Consider the following 20328-nt stretch of genomic DNA (forward strand, 5'->3'; position numbering starts at 1 on the left):
AAAGGATATTTCTCTACTTATATTTATTATAAAAATGTTATTTTCACTGAACATATTGTACCTTGAGCTTATGTCCCGGCTATTTGCGGAATCACCATCATATCTGTTGAAAGCATCTTTCCAGAATGGATGCTGTAACAGGTCTGTCCAGTTCAATCTTTGTAATACAATAGAATAAAGATACTGAAACAGCACTACAGTATAGTACCATGATTTAATATTCTATGAAAATCTCAGTGACTGACAAACCTGTTATTATGTAACAATGTAATCATACCATTTATAAGTCACAAGCCCAGTAAAATAGATATTTTAACTGCTTTCTTCTCCCACTTTCAAAACAAGTTTGGACTGATTTTAAATTTTATATGATTCTAAAATTGCCATCATTACCATTATCCTGGTGTTTGTTTAGTACTGATTATCAGAGTAATTTAATCAAAACACTCAGCAGAAATCTTTGTATGAGAACAATATTAATTAACTGCAACATAGTCGAAACAGACAGTTACATCTTTTTGCAGATGTAATCTGCAAAATTTCATGAATTCAGTATTGCAATAGTCATCGCTTTTCGGAAGAGGAGAAGACATAATATGTGATTAATTGTCCTGGATTAGACCGCTTTACCTCTTTTGAGGATCCTTTTGAAGCAAACCATCCAGCAAACTAAGGAAGTGTGAAGAAGGTTTGGGGAGAGCAGAACCTGTAAACAGAAAAACTTCAAATAATAAAATGAATTTAGCCTAAAACTAGAATGATTACATGAATAATAGAAGAAATATAGAGTTCATATATAGGTCCTGTTCCTGCTAGTCACTAAAGACAAGGGATATACAGGGGTACAGAGGTCTGTCTACTTGTATATGATAACACAACCAGAACTTAAGACAGCACATGCAACAGAAGCTTCCAGTAACTAAGCAGCAGTAATTTTAAAAGTTTCTAAAAGGAAATATTCACATTGGGACGATTCTCATACAGTATAAAATAAATAATTACTCGCCCTGTGCAGTAAATGTAGTTCCTCTAGATGTGTCCCTCTATGGGTGCCCCACCTTAGGTGCATTTGCACCCCCTGTGCGTTTGATTGGAAATTTCTCATGCCAGTGTCCGTTTAGCCCATGCATGTATGCTAGTCAGCCTCGTGCCATTGTTATATAACATGGCATGGGTGGACCACCCTCAGTTCCTTCTCTACAGCAAAGCCCTATAGCAGAGAAGGTGGAGTGCGGGTAATGGAGAATCTATAGAGACCACATCTTGAAGAACTGCAGTTACTGCACAGGGTGAGAAACCATTTATTATTATTCTTTGAGTAGTATCCCTATGGGTGCGCCACTCAAAGGAGGGCTACTCAATAACCACCTAAAGGAGGAGGAGGGGCCTTTGGAGTCGAGTCCAGTATGGAAGAAAGTACTTCTGATACTGTGTTTGACTCCGCTGTAGAGTCACAAGTTATTGCACAGTGTTCAGCGAACATATGTATAGAAGCCCAAGTAGCAGCTTTACATATTTCAGTAATGGACACCTTTTTGAGAAATGCCATACAAGTGGAAATGAATTTCATACAGTGAGTTTGTATGTCCGAAGGTGTTTGAATATTATGCGATTTGTAGCAATTAATTCAGTCAGATATCCACTTGGAAAGTCTTTGATTAGAGATTGCAGATCCATTGAGCTATCTGCGAGTGAGACAAACAATTTGTGGTCTTTCTGAAGGGTTTAGAGTTCTATCCTGACAGAAGGCCAGGGCTCTCTTGACATCAAGGGTGTGCAACAATGCCTCTTGTTTATCTAGGTGAGGTTTAGGGTGGAAGACTGGCAGGTGAATAGGTTGATTAATATGGAATTCAGAGGAGACAGTTACCCACAGTTTTCAGAACCCAAAGCAGAGGTAATTTAACTGTTTCTCTCCAGAACATGTCAGGAATAAATCATTGGGGACACAGTTCCTTCCTCTGTCTGATAAATGATTGGTAGAAACAAGAGTGCTTTTACATAAAACTACTCTTTTATTAGGTCTCAAGCACAGACACAGACACACACACACACAAGCAGTAGGTTCAGAACACCCCAAACATTTATATAGACTGAGATGGGTTCGAATGATTAGCTGGGGGCCCTCCTTCCGTCCAGCTGCTGGGAAGTTTAGGTGTCAGCTCCTTGCCTAAAGAAAAGTTTCCTCAGACTGCTCCGAAGCATGTTTTCTAACAAACTCTCTAGATTTTCTCCGGACAAAGCACATAGGCTATTATGAGTTATTTCCATCGCAACAGCCAACAACAATTCATTATTATCCACATCATCAAAGCAGCTTCAGGAAAAAAAAAGAAAAACATCTTACGAACAGATAACCAGAATCAAGATCAGTTTTCCACACACCCCACCACCACCACCGAATCTGTCCTTTTCACTTTATATATCCCAGTCAGTAAAACTGCAGCTTGCAGCTTTTTGTCTGCCTAAGCAAGCAAGGCCAGATTTTTCTCCTGACTTTATGGTGTCCTCGATTCTAGCTGCCGGGGACGGGGAGGGAGAGGCTAAGTGCACAAGATGACTGCAGATTATATCAAATCCAGGTTTCTCACAACAATGTTAGGTAGAAATTTGACCTTATCCTTAAAAAATACTGTGAAAGGAGGGCATGCCATACAGGCTCTAATTTCCCCAACCTGTCATGCTGACATGATGGCTATCAGGAATGCCATTTTCACTGATAAATGGAGAAGCAAGCAGGTAGCCATCAATTTAAATGGTGGTCTTGTAAGGCATTTAAGAACTAGATTGAGTTCCCAAACCGGAGTATGATGCTTAACTGACAGAAAGAGATTTCCGAGCCCCCTTAGGAACCTCACTGTCGTTGGGTGAGCAAAACAGGAAGGAATAAAGAGTGGGAATAACGCTCTGCTGAAGAATATAAAGCCATGATGGCTGCCAGATGGACTCCAATGGAGCTCAGCGATAGCCCTAAACTTTTTAGAGTTAGGACACAGTCTATTTGGCAGCAATGAGGTTGTCAGTGGAATACGTCTGAGGTCACACCAATAGACAAGTCTTGTCCATTTTTAAGAGTATGGGTAGAAGATAGTTTTCTGGTGTGTAATACTATTATTCTTACCTCCTCAAAGCGGGTTGTCTCTAATCCCATGAACCATTAATCAACCATGCTTTGAGATTAAGAACTTTGAGGTTGGGATGTAGGATCTTTCTGCCTTCCTGGAAGAGGAGATGAAGACTGGCCTGCAGAGTGATCAGTGAGCAAACGGCCAGCAGTTTTATGTAAGGAAACCATGTGTGTCAGGGCCAGCTCAGAAATATTAGGAGGACTCTGGCTTTGTCTTCTTTTATTTTCAGTAGAACTTTGGCTATTAGAGGAGTCAGTGGGAATGCATAGAGGTGATCAGATGACCAATGAAGGTGAAAGGCAACCCCAGGGATTGGTGACCGAGCCTGTCTTTGGAGCAAAACTGGGCACATTTCTTGTTTATCACTGTGGCAAACAAGTCTATCTGGGGCGTGCCCCATTGCCAGAATATGTGGTAGAACATGCTGAAATGTATTTTCCCACTCGTAATCTTAGAAGAAGTGCCTGCTAAATGTATCTGTGATCACATTCTGAACCCCTGGAAGACAACGACTTGATTGCATATGCACAGGTTACAAAGTTTGACAGCCTCTGCACAGAGGGAGGGGGATCTTGCTCCTCCCTGCCAGCTGATATAAAACAAAGATTTGGGGGCTGTGCTGAATTGTATTGCTATGTCAGAAAGGGCCACAAATCTGTGCAGTGCTTTGGCTCTTGCTGTTACTAAATGGAGATGAGCTCCTATGAATTCCAAGTTTTGTATATGGGTCACAGTGAATTTTTGAATGTTCAATTGTAGGCCCAATTTGAGGAAGAGATCTATGGCTTCAAAAGTTACTCATGAAGTGACCCTTCAGCAGCCAATCATCCAGGTAAGAGGCCACTAAAATACCTTTCCTGCGGAGCTGAGCCACTACTACTGACATGACCTTCAGAAAGACCCTCGGGGCAGATGACAGGCCAAAAAGGAGCATCCTGTACTGAAAGTTGTCCTGGCCAATAGCAACACATAGGAATCATTTGTGAGATGGGTGGATCGCAATGTGGAAATATGCATCCAGAAAGTCAAGGGCTGAGAAACAATTCCTTTGATCTAGTGACAGAATTATCACCTGCAAATGTCACCATTTTGAATTTTGGTGCTTTCACATAAGTGTTGAGTAACCTCAAATCTAGGATGGGTCTCTAACTGCCATTCTTTTTTTGGTACCAGGAAGTACCTTAAATAAAATCCCTTTCCTCTGTGCTGCATGAGAACTGGTTCTATAACACCCAAGTATAGAAGAAAGTCCATTTCTACACGAAGCAAGCTCTCATGAGAGGAGTCCCTAAAGAGGCATAGGGCAGGGGGGTTGATTGGTGGAAGGGTCGTAAAGTGGATGGAGTACTCTGGGAAGATGACCTCCAAAACCCACTTGTTTGTGGAGATAGACTCTGAAACCTGCCTGAAGTGGTAAAAGGTGGTCGCTGAAGGGAGGAAGACAGCTGAATTGGTGCAGCTGGTAAGGATGAGGATGGTCATTCAAGACCTCAATCAGCCCATCAAAATTGCTGCTTGGAGCTGGAAGGGTACAAGGTCAAAGGCTGAGAGGTGGATGGTTTCCGTCTCTGGAATTTTAGTCTCTTTTGATGTGGTTCATACAACCTCTAGGAGGTTGGGAATTGCACAGGATGGGATCTCTGAGCCGTCTGTGTCTTGCTAAACCTTCTCTATACACCTGCCTATAAGAGAACGCAAACTAACCCTGGAGTCCTTTAACCTGCTCAGAGATTCATCTATACTATCTGCAAACAGTTTAGACCCACTGAAAGGGAAGTCTTCCACTGTATTCTGGACTTCTTTTGGAAATCTGGAGCCAGAAGTCCTTCTCACAATTACCACCGTAGAGATTGAATGGGTAGCAGTATCAGCAGCACAGAGTAAGGCTTGTAGTTAAGTTCTGGAAGGCAGCTGTCCGTCCACAATAAATTGCCTGGAATTGCTCTCTACACATTGCCAGTAAGCAGTCAACAGAAGATTGCAGCTTGGTGCGATTTATATGATATTTCACCACTAATGTCTAGTACTTGGCAATTCTAAATTGTAAGGAGGCTAATTAATAAGATTTTCTACCAAGTAGGTCTAAATGCTTCTGATCTTTGTCATAAGCATAGATTTAGTGTGGTGCTGCCTTCCCCATTTGTTAACTGTATCGACCACAAAGAATTAGGAGAGCAATGAGAAAATAAAAACCTCAAGTGTTTTGCTAGAAAGTAATATTTCTTATCTGCGCTCTCGCATGTAGATGAAATAGTAGATGAGGTGTGTCCAGAAGGGCCACGTTGATGGGCAAGGCTACGCGGGCAAATGAGACTGTCTGAAAGATGTCAAGCAGCTTATGATTCTTTAACCTCAAGAGGGATCTGCAAGGAGTCAGCAATTTTCTTGACCAGATCCTGAAACTGCTTAAAATCATTCTCCAAGGATGGAGGACAAGGCATAACTGCTTCCTTCAGAGATGAAGAGGAGATGTTGGTCAGAAGAGAGACCTCCTTCATCAATTCCATCTTCCTGCTCCTCAAAGGTTTCTTCTTGAGGATCAGGTCACCTAGTGAGGTCAGCAGATGAAGGCTGCCTATCTCTGAGCAACAAAGAATTGGGCACCTCAGCCAGGTCTTGGGGAAAAACAAAACTCCTGAGGTAACAAGTATGCTGTTGGTACCGAGTCCGTGGTTTGCAGAGAGGTACTGTGAATCTTGTCTGATACAAGAGAAATGCAGTAGGAACCCAAGCAGGCTTCTTTGATAACAAGGAAGCAGAGGAAGAGCTATTCTTGCCACCTTGGTCTGCCGATGGTCCCAACGATCCCTCCACACCCGAGGTTTTGCCATCTTTCGGCTAACAATGCCCTGGGTACCTGAGGAACCAGCAGCCTCAAAGGTACCAGATTGGAGAGCAGAACATGCTGACCTGGTTGAAGACTCCAACAACCTCATCTTTTTTGAGGTCGATTCCCTACCTGGTGAACTCAGGGCATGATCTTTGGAAGACTTATGAGAGGTCTTCCTCTTAGATACCCTCGAGGAGCATGGCTTAGAAATAGTGGAGGCAGCAGACTTGCTTGGAGACTGGTGTACAGGAGAGGTCCCTTGGCCTGGGTCAGAAGATGGATGCAGCGAGCTCACTGTAATGAGGAGATGAAGTTTGATCTCCCTTTTTTTTCTGGCTCTAGATTTCAATGTCAGACAGAAGTTACCCTTCTGGGAATGTGCGATTCCCTGAGACAAACGATGCACTGGGAGTACCCATCACTTACCAAGATTGCTTCCTGGCACGACAGACATTTGAAACTAGGAGAACCAGGTATAACCTCCCAGTGAACAAGAACTACCTTACCTACTCACTAACATCTATCTATTTAATAGATGAGAAGTTTTTCTTCTTATAATTTTTTTTAAACTAAGAAGCTAAAGCTACTACTGCTTACTAACTACCGGTAATTACACTAATACTAAGACCTACTATAAGTGAAGCACTAGAGTAAAAACTGGGACACAGCTGAAGTAATCTCAACAGGGACAACTGCCAGAGCTCCATCTCAGGCTGAGGCAGTTGCGAAGCAACTGAGGGCGGTTTGCTTGTGCACTGCTACGTAGCAACTCACAGGATATGTCACAAACTAGCATGCATGCACAGGCCGAACGCACATTGCTATGAAAAGTCTCCAATCAATAGCACAGGGGATGCAAGTGCACACATAGGACACTACTCAAAGAAGAATAACCCATTATTTATAGAACAAAGGACTAAACTGTATGTGATATACAATTATTTTTAATTAACCATGCCTTAAAATTAATTTAAAAAATAAATTCAGAAACACTGAATGAATCCAAAGTCCTAAATAGGACCTTTTTGCATTTTAAAGGCTGCTTAAGAGGAAAAATTCTGCCCTCAAAAATCACACACAACTCTCTCTGAATCCAATTAAAATTGTGCACAGGTGCACAAGGGTAGAATTTCATCCTTCAAGGAATTCTTTCCCAAAATCTAGAGTTGATCGTATCTGATAATTGGACCAGGTGTTTCAATTCCCTGTACCACAGAGGGATTTCATGTATTGAATTTAAAAACACATTCATATACAGGATCATATTCTGAGCTCCTACGATGAACAGAAATCCCGTTGAATCCACTGAAAATTGTACACGTAGATGAAGGGCAGGATGGCCCATAGTATATAAATTATTCAAAATAAATGATTTGTTCTGAGAAAGACTACACCTAATTTTACAATTAATGTTTATTTTATCAAACGAGACCTAAAACACAAATTCTAAGTGACTCATGAGTACAGTTCCATATGCAATATTCTAGCACCATACAATGATAGGACAGCAACTGTACAAAATTTTGCTACAGCATGGAGCCCCAAGGGCTCAGATAAGTCCGTTTTTATACTGTTCTGTGTGGTGTTTCAAAGTATGTTCTTTACTGTGTAGTCTCTGGGTATAAGTGCCTTTAGGCTAAGGGAAATATTCAGTACTTACTGCTGCAGTAGACAGAATTCGGAGATTTTATTTGCAGTTCACGTTTAATTAGGGTTGCCAATTTTGGTTGGCCATATTCCTGGAAGTTTCATTTCATGACATAATCTTTAATTAAAGATTAATCTTGAATTCCTAGAGACTCCAAGACAATCTTAGAGGGTTAGCAACTCTACGTTTAATACGCATACAGTGGACGGAAGAGGAATGTGTAGCAGGCAAGAGATCAAGCAGCTCCAAATCCACTTTAAATTGTCTGCATCATTCACCACTTTCCCAAGATCATTTTCATACCTCAGGTTAACAGACACAACTCTGACTGATTCAACTAGTCACTACAGAATACCAGATTAGTATACTCAGTTTGCAAACTAAACGAATGCTAAAATCAGTGCAAATTACACTGCTTTGCCACTTGTACCCACCTACATCCATTTGCTGATCAAGTTACATCTGCTATGTTATTTAAATTACAATTTATGTCCACTGTTTCAACCCTATATTTTTACTTTGAAACCACACTTCTTCACACACAAAGGCATTTGAGAACAAGTTCATAGCAAGTTTTAGAAATTTTACTAAACCATTTTTTGCATCATCAGAGCAAAAAAATTCTGAATTCCTTCATTAACTTGACAAAAAATGCTGCTTCGTCTTGCTTTGAGAACTCAATGTAGTCAATGTAATTTAACCCAATTTAAAAATAAAATGCTGTTTGGTGTGAAAAACAAGTATCAGAAATTTAAACCTAAAAGAATTATTCTTCATTAAATTAGAGCCATCTGAAAATAGTGGCTTATAAAGAAAGTGCCTACTCAACTAACATGATACTATTGCAACATGATTCTATAACGTCAAGTTAGTAAAGTAATGGCTTAATATGAAATGTAGCAACATATTTCCCTCTAGAAAATTGCTTTTATTCTTAATATTTAACTTTATATGAAGTATCCATTTGCCCAGTGGGCAATAATCCAAAAGAACAGAACAGTTAAACTCCAAAATGAGACTAGTTCTAATATTCAGTTTTAGGGATAGAAATTTCTAATAATTCTGCTAATAAAAGTTTAATTTAATGAGAAAATACACTTCTGCAATAAAGAATTTTAAGCAGAATATTCTTTGCAAACCAAAATATTATCAACATAAGAAACATAACAAACAAAACTGACTACTACATTCTAAGCATTACTCTAGTTTGACTCATTTAACTATAAAAAACCTTACCTTTAGGTTTAGGTGGCAAAGGATTTTCATATAAAATCTGTTCAATTAATTCAGAAAAGCTTTCAGAGAAGAATGGAGGTCTTCCTATAAGTATAAGTAGATTCACTTAATTCTATCGAACTTGATTAAACTGCAAAATAATTGTTACTAAATAATCTCATTCAAGAAGCAAGTATTGTCAATCTGAACTCAAATTTAACAAATTAATGTCAGTTTAAATACAAATACCCTTGGTGGTGAGAGCCAGTGAGCAATGAGGAATGCAGAACAAAACATGGGCAGGACAGCCATTAAGAATGCCCCTTCATGTCTTGTGTCCCAAAATGGGTCTCCATGGTAGCCCCAGATGCCAGCAGAGTGGATAATGAGGACAGCAAGACCCACATCTATGTTAATCCAATAGGCTAGCATACTGTGTACGTTGCCACAGGAAGACTGGGCTACAACCCTGCAACCTAGTTTGAAGGAGATTTCACCTTCCCAGATGCTCCCTTCCGACTCCCCTTCCCCTTACTCTTCACTAAGCCAAAGTAGTGCAATTTTAAAGGTAAAATTCACTTTAGCTGTTTAAAAGAACAAATTAATGCATTTGGTAAATTGTTTTAATGCTTAAGAGCATAAAACCCTTGAATGATAGAATGGGAGCTCAAACCTTTATTATAATTTAGCAAATTATAATTCTGAGCACTAGAGGCAGTTAAAACCATATATTATAATTATACTATAACTCAGATCTTAGTGACATTAGCTCAGTTGATTATTTTACAAAGTTCCTAAATAATTGGAAGTCTTTATAGTGTACCAAAAACTCTGACACTTGTGATAATTTGGAAAAATGATAGATAGAAACACAACCTGAAAACATTTCGTAAAGCAAACAGCCCAAAGACCACAGATCACTAGCTATGGAGAAGTCAGCTCCCTTTATTGCTTCTGGAGCGGTGTATACAGGCGATCCTACAAAATAAAACACATATAAGGCAACTTGGACTATCCATTCAGCATTTATACAATTCAGAATTTTAAAAAACGCCACCGTGTCAATCCTCCCACCTTACCTCTGGTGTATGCATTATCTCCATTTAAAGATAAATGCTGAACATCAGTTTCCCTAAGTACTTGCTCAGTGGCACAAAGAATGTCAATGTCAGATTTGGGATAGAAAGTCAGGAATTTGAATTATAGTCCTGTGATCACAATCTTACCTCTCATTAGACAACTATCCTCACTTCATTCGGATATACCTTTTCAGTGGGATTGTGGAAACTATTTTGTTGTTTATATTTCTATTTCACTTCCTATTTCACTACACATAACCTGAGAAGAACATCTACGTTTTTGTGCTGAAAATTTTTAAGGTACCTAGAGAAAGGTCCAAGTCAGAGTCGATGCCTAGATTAGGGGATGGAGTGATGGACAGAATTGTGGTATTGTCCACAGTGATTGAGAAAGGAAGTAGGGGAGGGCTTGAACTAATGACTAAACATCTATGAGAAGATGTCTGAGACAGAGGTTAAGATTTTAGTTTGGACAGATGGAGACAAGAATGAAGAAGAGAGGCAGATCTGTGAGTCATCAGCATGGCCACTGGTAATTGAATTTGTGTTTACAGATGAGATTACCAGAGATCAAGTTTAGAGGGAGAAGCGAAAGGGACAAGGCATGAGCCCTGTGGAGCCCGCATAGAAAACTGGCAGGGGAATGAGGCTAATCCCCTAAAGGGCACTCTGAAGAAGCAGTAAGAGAGGTTGGAGGAGAACCAGAAGAGAACTGAGTCATGGAAGCCAAGGGAGGTCAAAATTTCAAGAAGAGAACATGGGTGATGGAGTCAAAGGTAGCTGACAGGTCAATGAGGACAGAGTGCAGATTCTGAGCTTTAGCTAGGAAGACATCACTAGGGACTTTGGCGAGAGTGGTTTCAGTGGACTGCAAGGAGCAGAAGCTTGATGGGAAAGGATTTAGGATGGAACTCCTGACAACAATTGCAGGTATATTGTCAATGAACTAAGACAAACGGGGGAAGGGAGATGGGGCGGTAGTTGTCTGGGTTAAAGAAAAGAATAAGGAAGGAGATGAGAGAGAAGGCAGACCAGAAGATGGTTTGGGGTCACTGAGCCAAGAGGTCAGGTCAGAGAACAGACAAACAGACAAGAAGCTCCTGCATCTGTGATGGGGAGAAGGAGGAGAGAGTTGTGGGAGGGATGGGAAGGTCACATTGTATTTTGTCAGTTTTCTCTTGGAAGAAGTCAGCAAGAGCCTGTAGAGAGACAGAAGTGGAGGCAGAAGGAGGGGATGATGATATATAAATAAAAATAAATAGACCATTTATAGTGGTTTGCCTTTGCGGTTTTTCCACTTTCCTTTGAAGCATCCGATACTGAATAGTCTACTTAAATACTTTTTATAATATGCCTGAATATAAATCATGAATAATGTTTCATATGCAAAAGATATAACATACCTGTCTGCCAATTAACCTCAACATAGGAGGAATAAAAATAGAAAGTTTATTATCCATCAGTATTATACCATAGTCACTAAGGGTTACACAAAGTCAACAATTTTTTCAGTTCCATCCTCCTTCAAGAGCACATATTGGTTTCTTTTATCCTTAGGTTTTGGTTTGTAAGAGAGGATAGGTTGTTAACTACACACACACAATTACAGTCATTCTGATAAAGATATATCAAAGAGGTTGTTGTTTCTTCCTGAATACAGTAGCTTCATCATCATTCTTATTTCTTGCAATACGGAGCTTCATTAAGAAAGAGTGAAATTTACACGAGCAGGAGACAAAACTTATTGTCAATAGTTCACTTGTTCCTAATAAGTATTGTGGTTGTGGCAGATCAGCATTGTGAAGAGAGAGAAGCGGTCTCTGAAATAGTCCAATCCCATAGCATAGAGCAGGGGTTCTCAAACTGGGGGTTGGGACCCCTCAAGGTTCATGAGGTTATTACATGGGGGGTTGTGAGCTGTCAACCTCCAACCTCCCAAACATCACTTGCCTCCAGCATTTATAATGGTGTTAAATATATTAAAAAGTGTGTTTAATTTATGGGGAGGGGTTCGGACTCAGAGGCTTGCTGTGTGAAAGGGGTCGCCAGTAAAAAAGGTTTGAGACCCACGGGCAGAGAGGGTTTTGAAGATTAAGTACCAAAATTTAAATTTGTTCTCATACTTGGTGGCATCTCAATTACTGCACTTATAATGCATTTGTATGAACCAGACTTTTTGAGTGAAAAGGCTGCTGCATTCTGGAACTGCAAAAGTTTCTTTAATGACCAGAGTTGATTCCTAAGTACAAGGCACTGCAATAGTCAAGCCTATTGTAAAAAGATATGTTTCACAGTTGCCAGGTCAGCACCCAGGGGGAGGATGGAAAGTCTCCTGGCCAGTAACAGATGGAAGAATATACTTCAAGCCGCTGTTACTAAATGGATACCCAATAGCAGTTTGAAGTCCGTATTGAGGGCACTAGCAGCCCAAGTTGTTTTTTTAACTGAGATTCCTAGTAGCTTCATATATATGTTAAACGAAAGGGTGACTGAATTAACCCTGTCATACCCCACAGGCGAGGCCCTTTGATTACATAACTATCTATCCCAAATTAACTTCCAAGTTCTCTGAGATGTAAATGGAGCACACATACTCTAAATCAACTCCACCTCCTACTAGTGGTAGGATCGAATGTGATACCATAGATCATAGGGTGTTGCTACTGAAGGCACCTGACAGACTTTAAAAGTATCAGCATAGACATGCTGCCTCAACCTTGGCTAGGAGGACAGCACAGTCCCAGTCCACCAAAGTCTTTTCTTCACTGCACTCTGGGAAGCCCAGTATGCTAGTTCTCTCTGCTGTCCAACTGAGCGAGACATATCTTCACTTCATTCCAAGTATGGAAAACATGGAACGATGAAATATGCAAAAGAATCCTGAGGGACGTTACCAAGGTTCTGTCAACTGAAGTTCAGTGAGCTAGAGAAGTATTTAACATAATTTTTAGGGCTGTTGACTAATTGCAGTTAACTCATGCGATTAACTCAAAAAAATTAATCATGATTAATCGCAGCTTTAATTGCACTTTTAAACAATAGAATACCAATTGGAATTGATTACATATATTCTCACTGTAAAAAAAGAAATAGTATTTTTCAATTTCCCCATTACAAGTACTGTAGTGCAATCTCTATCATGAAAGTTAAACTTACAAAGGTAGAATTATGAACAAAAATAACTGCATTCAAAAACAAAACAATGTAAAACTTTAGAGCCTAAAAGTCCACTCAGTCCTATTTCTTGTTCAGCCAATCGCTCAGACAAACAAGCGTGTTCACATTTGTGGGAGATAATGCTGCCCGTTTCTTGTTTACAATGTCACCTGAATGTGAGAACAGGCATCCTCATGGCACTGTTGTAGTTGGCATCGCAAGATATTTACGTGCCAGATGTGCTTAAGATTCGTATGTCCCTTCATGCTTCAACCACCATTCCAGTGCAAACATTTCTAATAAATAATATAAAGTAAGCACTGTACACTTTGTATTCTGTGTGGTAATTGAAATCAATATATTTGAAAATGTAGAAAACATCAAAAATATTTAAATAAATGGTATTGTGCTATTAATCGTGTCTAATTGCTTGATAGCCCTAATAATTTTATATCATGATCAGATGGGTTAGAATTGATTTTCTGTCCTCCCATTTAAACAGATTTGATATCTCCTTAGCCACATCACGTAGGCAAATATACCACACAATGATGTTTGGTCCTCTCTAGAAGATTTTAATTTAAAGAAAAAACAAAAACAAAACAAATCTGCTGAAGGGACTATTTTTTATGTTCTACTGATTGTGGAGTGCAAAGTTTAAATCTCTTAAGGATAAAGATCTTCTGTTTATTAGGCACATTTGTGTCTATAATTAGCTTAATGCTACTTATTTCAGTACTTCTCAGAAGCTGTACACTATTGGCAACCTCATAACATCTTCCCTTGCTTTACCATAGTTCCAACCGTCATTTCCACATACACCAGCTTTCACCATATCGCTGGAGCTCAACAGGCTCTAAATAAAGAATCGCATTTTGCTGTGTTAGCAGTCATCTAAAATGGATTTATTTATATTTCTATAGATGGTGCTCCATATACGAGGTACCCCCATATGAAAGTTCAAATGGTTACTCTAAATGTTTACAAAATCATATGGTTTGCACTTAATCGAGGAAATGAGAAATGTATAAATAGCCAACTCTATTTAAGTTTCAGTTTTCCCATTCGTCTGTATCAAATACAGAAGCACAACCTAAAATAAATAATAAACCAACCAACCCAAATTTAATAAGAGTTAATTTTTCTAGTTAATTAAGCCTTTTGCTCCATTTAAAGTCTGTTATCCATCTGATCATTTTGTTTTAAAAACGACTCCTGAAAATTGGTTTATTATTTTATATAAAAAAAAGAAAAAAAATTGAAACAGCAGCACACCAGCCATTGAAATTACTGAAAACCCACCAATGCCAGCGGGAAATGACTCAGAGCTGTACGTTTGTACAGTAAAAGTTGCATTTCAGAGATGTGATGTTACATCTACAACACTCATTGTAAAAACCAACCACTCTCACTTGTACAGCCACACTGTAAGTTTATATAATTACAGTAATATTAATTCAGCTTCACTGTTCCTATACTTGAATACCTTGATCTGGGCTTCAGTTCAAGGATACCTTGAAGACTATTCAGAACAGGCACACTAAAATGATAATACAGTCTTTATTACTTCTTATCACAGATGTATGTTATGCTGTATGTTTGCTAAACTTGGTTTTGTATTGTTATGAAGGTTCAAAACATGACTATGTGTACGTAAAACTCTGTTTTTTCTCTATGTACCTGTCACACATCACTTAAAAGTGCTGGTTAGCAATCTTCCCTGTACTTAAGGATACCAATGATGGTCTGTGCTACCAAAATCTTGCTTACATGAGACTAAGGATAGGTCTACACTGGAGCTAAAAGCTGTAATTTCCAGCTTGAGGAGACATACCTGCACTAGCTTTGATTGAGTTAACATGCTAAAAATTGAAGTGTAGCCACAGCGGTGCAAATGTGGGAGGGACTAATTATCCCCAGCATGAACCTATGGTCTCAGACAGGATTGGACTCTGAGCAGCTTGCCGCTCCTGCCACTGTGGCTACACTTCTATTTTTAGTGCATTAGCTCAATCAGAGCTAGCATGGGTATGTCCCCTCAAGCTAGAATGGGAGCTGCGGGAAGCGGTGGCCCGGCCTGCGCTGCTTTCTCGCAGCTCCCATTGGCCGGGAACAGTGAACCGCGGACACTGGGAGCTGTGAGCAGCTGTACCTGTGGATGCTCAGGTAAACAAAGTGTCCCACAGCCCACCAGGGGCTTACCCTGAACAAGCCGCAAACCAAGTTTGAGAACCCCTGACTTAAGCTAACGGTAGCATTAATTACAATGGGGAGAAGAGGTAAAATAGTCACCTGAAGCAATAGCTGTATGTACAGATAACTTAGTAGTAACTTATTTAACAATTGCCTTTCACAATTAAATTTTATGTGCTCTGATTTTCGTAACAGGTAGTGTAGCTTGTTTTGTGGTTTGTACCATATGCAAATTCCCATAATGTTTCCCATTACATTGTCAGACACTGTCAAAACATTTTATTTTGTTTAGTTCTAAAAAAACCTCTACATTAGTAATAGAAAAACCAAGCATTCTTAATTCCTGCATCCACAAAAAGAATAGTTACAAAAGACCACAATTTTAAGTTTATGGCAGAGAAAATAAGACCCCGTCCTCTCAACAGGATTTAAAATCAAAACATTTTTAAAACATTTCATTATGCCTCACTGAGTTTAGTTAATTTTGACTGGATAAAATATATACTATATGCTATACCTTTGAGTTTATTTTTCAAGTTTCTTTGTGGAGTGCTTTCACAGCCATCACCATCTCCTTCCTCTGATCCAATTAAAGCAAAAAATTCTTCCAAATTTTCACCCTCTGCTTTAGCCAGGCAAAAATTATTGAACTTCAGTGTGCCAGGCCCTTCCAGAAGTACCTACAGAGGTAAACAAAAGTGAACACCAAGTTGTTTCTCTTACATATAAAGGACTGTTTCAAGAAGCTGAATTTTCCAGTCTAACCTATTTAAGATTGCAGTTTTGATCAAGTCTCATTACCATTAAAAGTATTTATATGGCCCTGTAGTGGGGCAGCTGCCCCCTCCTGTAGAACAGGGTTAAAAACAGCCCTGGAGAGGGCTGTGGCTGTGAAAAAGGCTAGGCTAGATTGGGGAAGGAGCCACAGCTGGGGTCACGGCCCAATCAGGACACAGCTCACCCCATAAAAGGGCTGTGAACCAGGAGCTCAAAGAAGAGACTCTCTCTAGCTTCTGAGAGAGAAGGACTGGGCTGCCTGGGAGCTGAGAAGGGTACCTGAGGTGGAGCAGTGCTGGGCAAGGGCAGAGGGAGCTGAGGAGCTCCAGCCTGGTAAAACCCCAGCCTGCAGGCCCTGCTAAAAGGCCAGAAAGGGTACTGGGGCTGCAGAGGGGTAGTCCAGACATAGGCAAAGGCAGCAGGTCCAACCCCCCCTTGCTGATGATGAGTGGTTTACAGATTGCAGTCTGCCCCAGTGAGCGGGGGCTAGTCGGTGACTGGCAGTAGCCACTGAGGCAAGGTGGGGATAGAGGTTCCCCTGGATGGGAAGACCCAGATTGTGGGTTACTGCTGGGGCAGAACCCTGATGTAAAGGGCACAGGGGTCCGGGAGGGACACGGGGCCAGCGGCAGGCGAGACACTGGCCTACAGAAGGCGCTCTGGGCTAGAAGAGCTAATTCCTGAGATGACCAGCAGGAGGCGCCACGCCGGTGAGTCTCACCCCATCACAGGCCCTCAACACAGTAATAGCTGAATGCCTCCCACAGGGGGCGGGGGAGGGGGACGACGACTACAATGACCTCCTTTTTTAATAGCCATCAAAAGGTGGCTTTTTTATTTTAGACAGATCTGGGCAGAGGGCTTTTTGGTTTTGTTTTAAAATGAGCCTGTGACAATGAAGATGATATCGTGGGAAAGCATGGAGAAAGGTTTTGCACTTGCTCTGCATGCAGCAAGTTAGCAATCATTCTTGGTTCCAAAATCTTGTTCCAGCTCCTGTGAAGGTTCCATCTCCTGAAGTCATTAGTCTCCTCTACTGGTCAACAGCTATGTTGTTTTAGCAGAACATAGCTGTCATGGGAGGTTGTGGTTACACAGAAAGAGGCAATATCACAATAGCCAGAACCAATTCTATGCAGGACTCTGAAAATAAGGATGGCTACTTTGAATTGGACTACATGTTCAAAGGAGTAATTACCACATACATTACTCTGCAGCAAAGATAAAAAGTGATGCATCTTTCAACATGTGTGCATATTAAAGTTTGTTAGACTAGCGTTTAAAATATTTAACGTTTAATTTCCAAAATATGGAAGCTAGAGTTGACTAAAAGGATTATCCACATAGCAACCAGATTCTGAGAAACATTTTACCTATTCATCAACCTGGCTTAACAGTAAATTAGTAGCTTTAAAGAAAATACAAGCTTTCCAATTCTGTTGTATTCCATTCATGTCTCAATGTCCTGCCATCAGATACACAAATGGGCAGCACTATATTTCTTATGAAGTCATCTACTGACTTTGCGCATACATCCACAGTAGCTAAATTTTACAAGAAACTTGGCAATGCAGAAAATGTCATCACACAGTAGAGAGTCCGATCGAGAGCGGAGTCAATATATTAAGCAAAAATAAAAATGTTTATTGTGGTCATACTTCGATTCACTATGCACATTTTAGGAAAAACATGAGGGTTTTACTAGACTAAACTCAAACTAGGGAAAGATGGGCAGTCCTGTTTTAGGAAACAATTACAATAGGTTGATCATTCATTTATGCAACGTTTGGTAACAACTTCCCATGGAGTTCTCAAAGCAGACAACCAACTTTAGTCTCCAATTGCTATTTTACACAATAATTTATGTACTATAGGCAGTATTAATTTTGACTAAGTCATTGTTTTTTATACTGACTTTTTTTAAAGTTTTAAAATATTTTGTGTCATGAAGGATTACCAAGACACTAAGAAATATGTGGTTTCCTAGTGTAGACAGGGTATGACAGAATGATTCAAAGCTATAAAAACAATGGGACTCCTAAATGAATAATGAAAATCCTTTATTGACTCATCTTTTTATGCTGCAGCATGGAAGCAGATACTATACTCTCAGACACTCATTCTCAGCTGCAGAGTGATACAGCAGAGAGAAAATAAACTTATTAGACTGTAAGGTATTCAGGACATACACTTGTCTCTTACTATATTCATGCACAACACCTGGCCTCCAACCTTGAGTAGGGCCTCTGGATATTATCATAATACAAATAATAATTTCTGAAATTGTAATGATATCTTTGACATAATATAAGATGTTACTCATTACCTTTCCAGGTGTGAGTTCACAGAAGATAATTCCAAGGTCATGAATGTGATGTAATCCAGTAACCAAATCAATACCAAATTCTCTCACCACATCTTCAGGTAGATGTTCATCTTGCGCAATAACCATTTCTAGTGAACCACCTGAAATGTATTCACACAGAATCCCTTATGACAGTTGTATATCAAGAAAAGGCCAGACCAATAGTCTACTGTGATATTACAGCCTCTTAAAAGAAAAAAAGTTAAAAGGAAAATACAAAACAATTGAAAAAAAATAAATGTTTGCCTATCTTCAATTGCTTTGTGACTCTCCAACAGCCACAAGTTTCAAAATGTATATAAAATAACCTATTACTCGTCAGCACTAAAGGACTACTTCACCCAGTTGTTTCTGGCCTCTGGAAAAACTGAGGCATGGAAACATTATTCTCATATACTCACTATACATCCTCTATACGTAATCACTGAAACATGGGCAAATTTTGAAAATAAGACCCATGTCATCTAATTTGTCTATATAGATCACTAAAACTGAAAAGAGTTCACCACTAACATCAATAATGACCACTTCTGTCAAAGAGTTCCTATTTTATGAAGAAGGCAGAGAGTGGGAAATCGATCAATTCTCTACATTTATTTACATATTTTAGTACTCAAACGAAATTATAACCCTGCATACATCTATGTAGCATGATTTATATCAGACTTCACCTTTTATACAATAATCTTCAGCTTTTTCTAGATCAACATTACCGAAAAGTGACAGACCAAACAATTCCGTTTAATTTTCATGAACAAATGGATTTGTTTAGTTATACCATACCATTAACTTATTATGGTAATGACCATAAAAACGGTTAACATTATACTGGGTTTTTTTGTTGTTTTTTTTTTTGGGGGGGGGGGGTTAATTAGAATGTTACAAGAAAACTCTTCTTCAGAAATCAAGATGGCTTTTAACTGTTTATATTCTACCTATGGCCATATTTTTATTAATTCTTTATTAAAATAAAAATAATTCTATTCTATAACATCTCCTCTAAGACTTCAGAAGTGGAATGTCTTCCTGTGAATTCTTCCAAAACTAGAGAGATATTAGCTTTATATACAATTTATTAGTATAACTGTCTAGAGAACAATAACTTCAAAAAGTTATATTGTAAAATCAGTAAGAAATGGTTACTTATTAATAACTGGTTCTTCAAGATGTGATGCAGAAATGTATTCCACTTAAGTATGGGCATGCACACACAAGTGGAATACACAGCTGCATCTATTCTAAGAAGAATTAATGTTAATGTATCTACAGCTTTGGAACAGCTCTTGCAGGAGTGTGCCAGATGAAATGGGGCTCAAGTCCTGAGCACTTTCAAAGTGCTAATGTACTCTGGTCTATCTCCAGAGGCAAGGGATCCCTTGTAAAGAATTTGAAGAGAATCAAAATCAGAGAAATGAAATTAGTGGATTCAGTTGTTCTTTTCTTTTACCTCCCCCACTCCACAATTCCTTAAGTGAACTTCATACCATGAAAGAAGTTGGATTAGAAGCATTGAAGAATGAAATCATCTATCCACCGAATAGATACAGTATAGGTAGCAGTAGAGGCAAGCTTACTACACTGCCCTGCCAATGTGCACCAAACCTATCCAGAAAAAAAAAAAAAAAACACTACTTGACATGAGAGAGTACTTTACCAAAGGTGTCAATTAGCATTAGGTGTGACAGCGGTCAGTAAGGCTCTATTGTTTGCCAGAGATTTGAAGAATTGTTTTTAATCAACTGCATTGCAATAAGCAAATTTTGCTGCTTTTATTAGACTATTTCTGACTTCCAATTAGAAGTCAGTACATGAGAGGTCTGAAGTAATGGGTACATTTAAGGTTCCAGTGCTGCAAAGACATATGTATGTGCTTAACTTTACACACAGCAAGTAGTCCCACTGGCTTCAATGGGACCACTCACATGCATTAAGTTAAA

At 39.4% G+C, this 20328-nt stretch overlaps 1 protein-coding gene across 7 annotated transcripts in view; it reads right to left on the minus strand.

Moving 5' to 3' along the window:
• ULK4 (unc-51 like kinase 4) overlaps positions 1 to 20328 on the minus strand; it is a 401679-nt gene that overhangs the window by 368492 nt on the left and 12859 nt on the right. For all 7 annotated transcript variants that reach the window (XR_004644496.1, XR_004644497.1, XM_034760991.1 and 4 more), the window contains 6 exons: positions 18353 to 18492; positions 15767 to 15929; positions 9698 to 9799; positions 8843 to 8926; positions 631 to 706; positions 62 to 157 (listed from right to left, as the gene is read on the minus strand). Coding sequence is in view for 5 of the 7 variants with exons in the window: in XM_034760991.1 (XP_034616882.1) it covers positions 62 to 157; positions 631 to 706; positions 8843 to 8926; positions 9698 to 9799; positions 15767 to 15929; positions 18353 to 18492 (661 nt within the window). In the remaining 2 variants the exon portion in view is untranslated. The remainder of the gene's footprint in view (positions 1 to 61; positions 158 to 630; positions 707 to 8842; positions 8927 to 9697; positions 9800 to 15766; positions 15930 to 18352; positions 18493 to 20328) is intronic.

The sequence above is a fragment of the Trachemys scripta genome, chromosome 2, assembly GCF_013100865.1.
Source record: "Trachemys scripta elegans isolate TJP31775 chromosome 2, CAS_Tse_1.0, whole genome shotgun sequence".
NCBI classification, from domain to species: Eukaryota; Metazoa; Chordata; order Testudines; family Emydidae; genus Trachemys; species Trachemys scripta.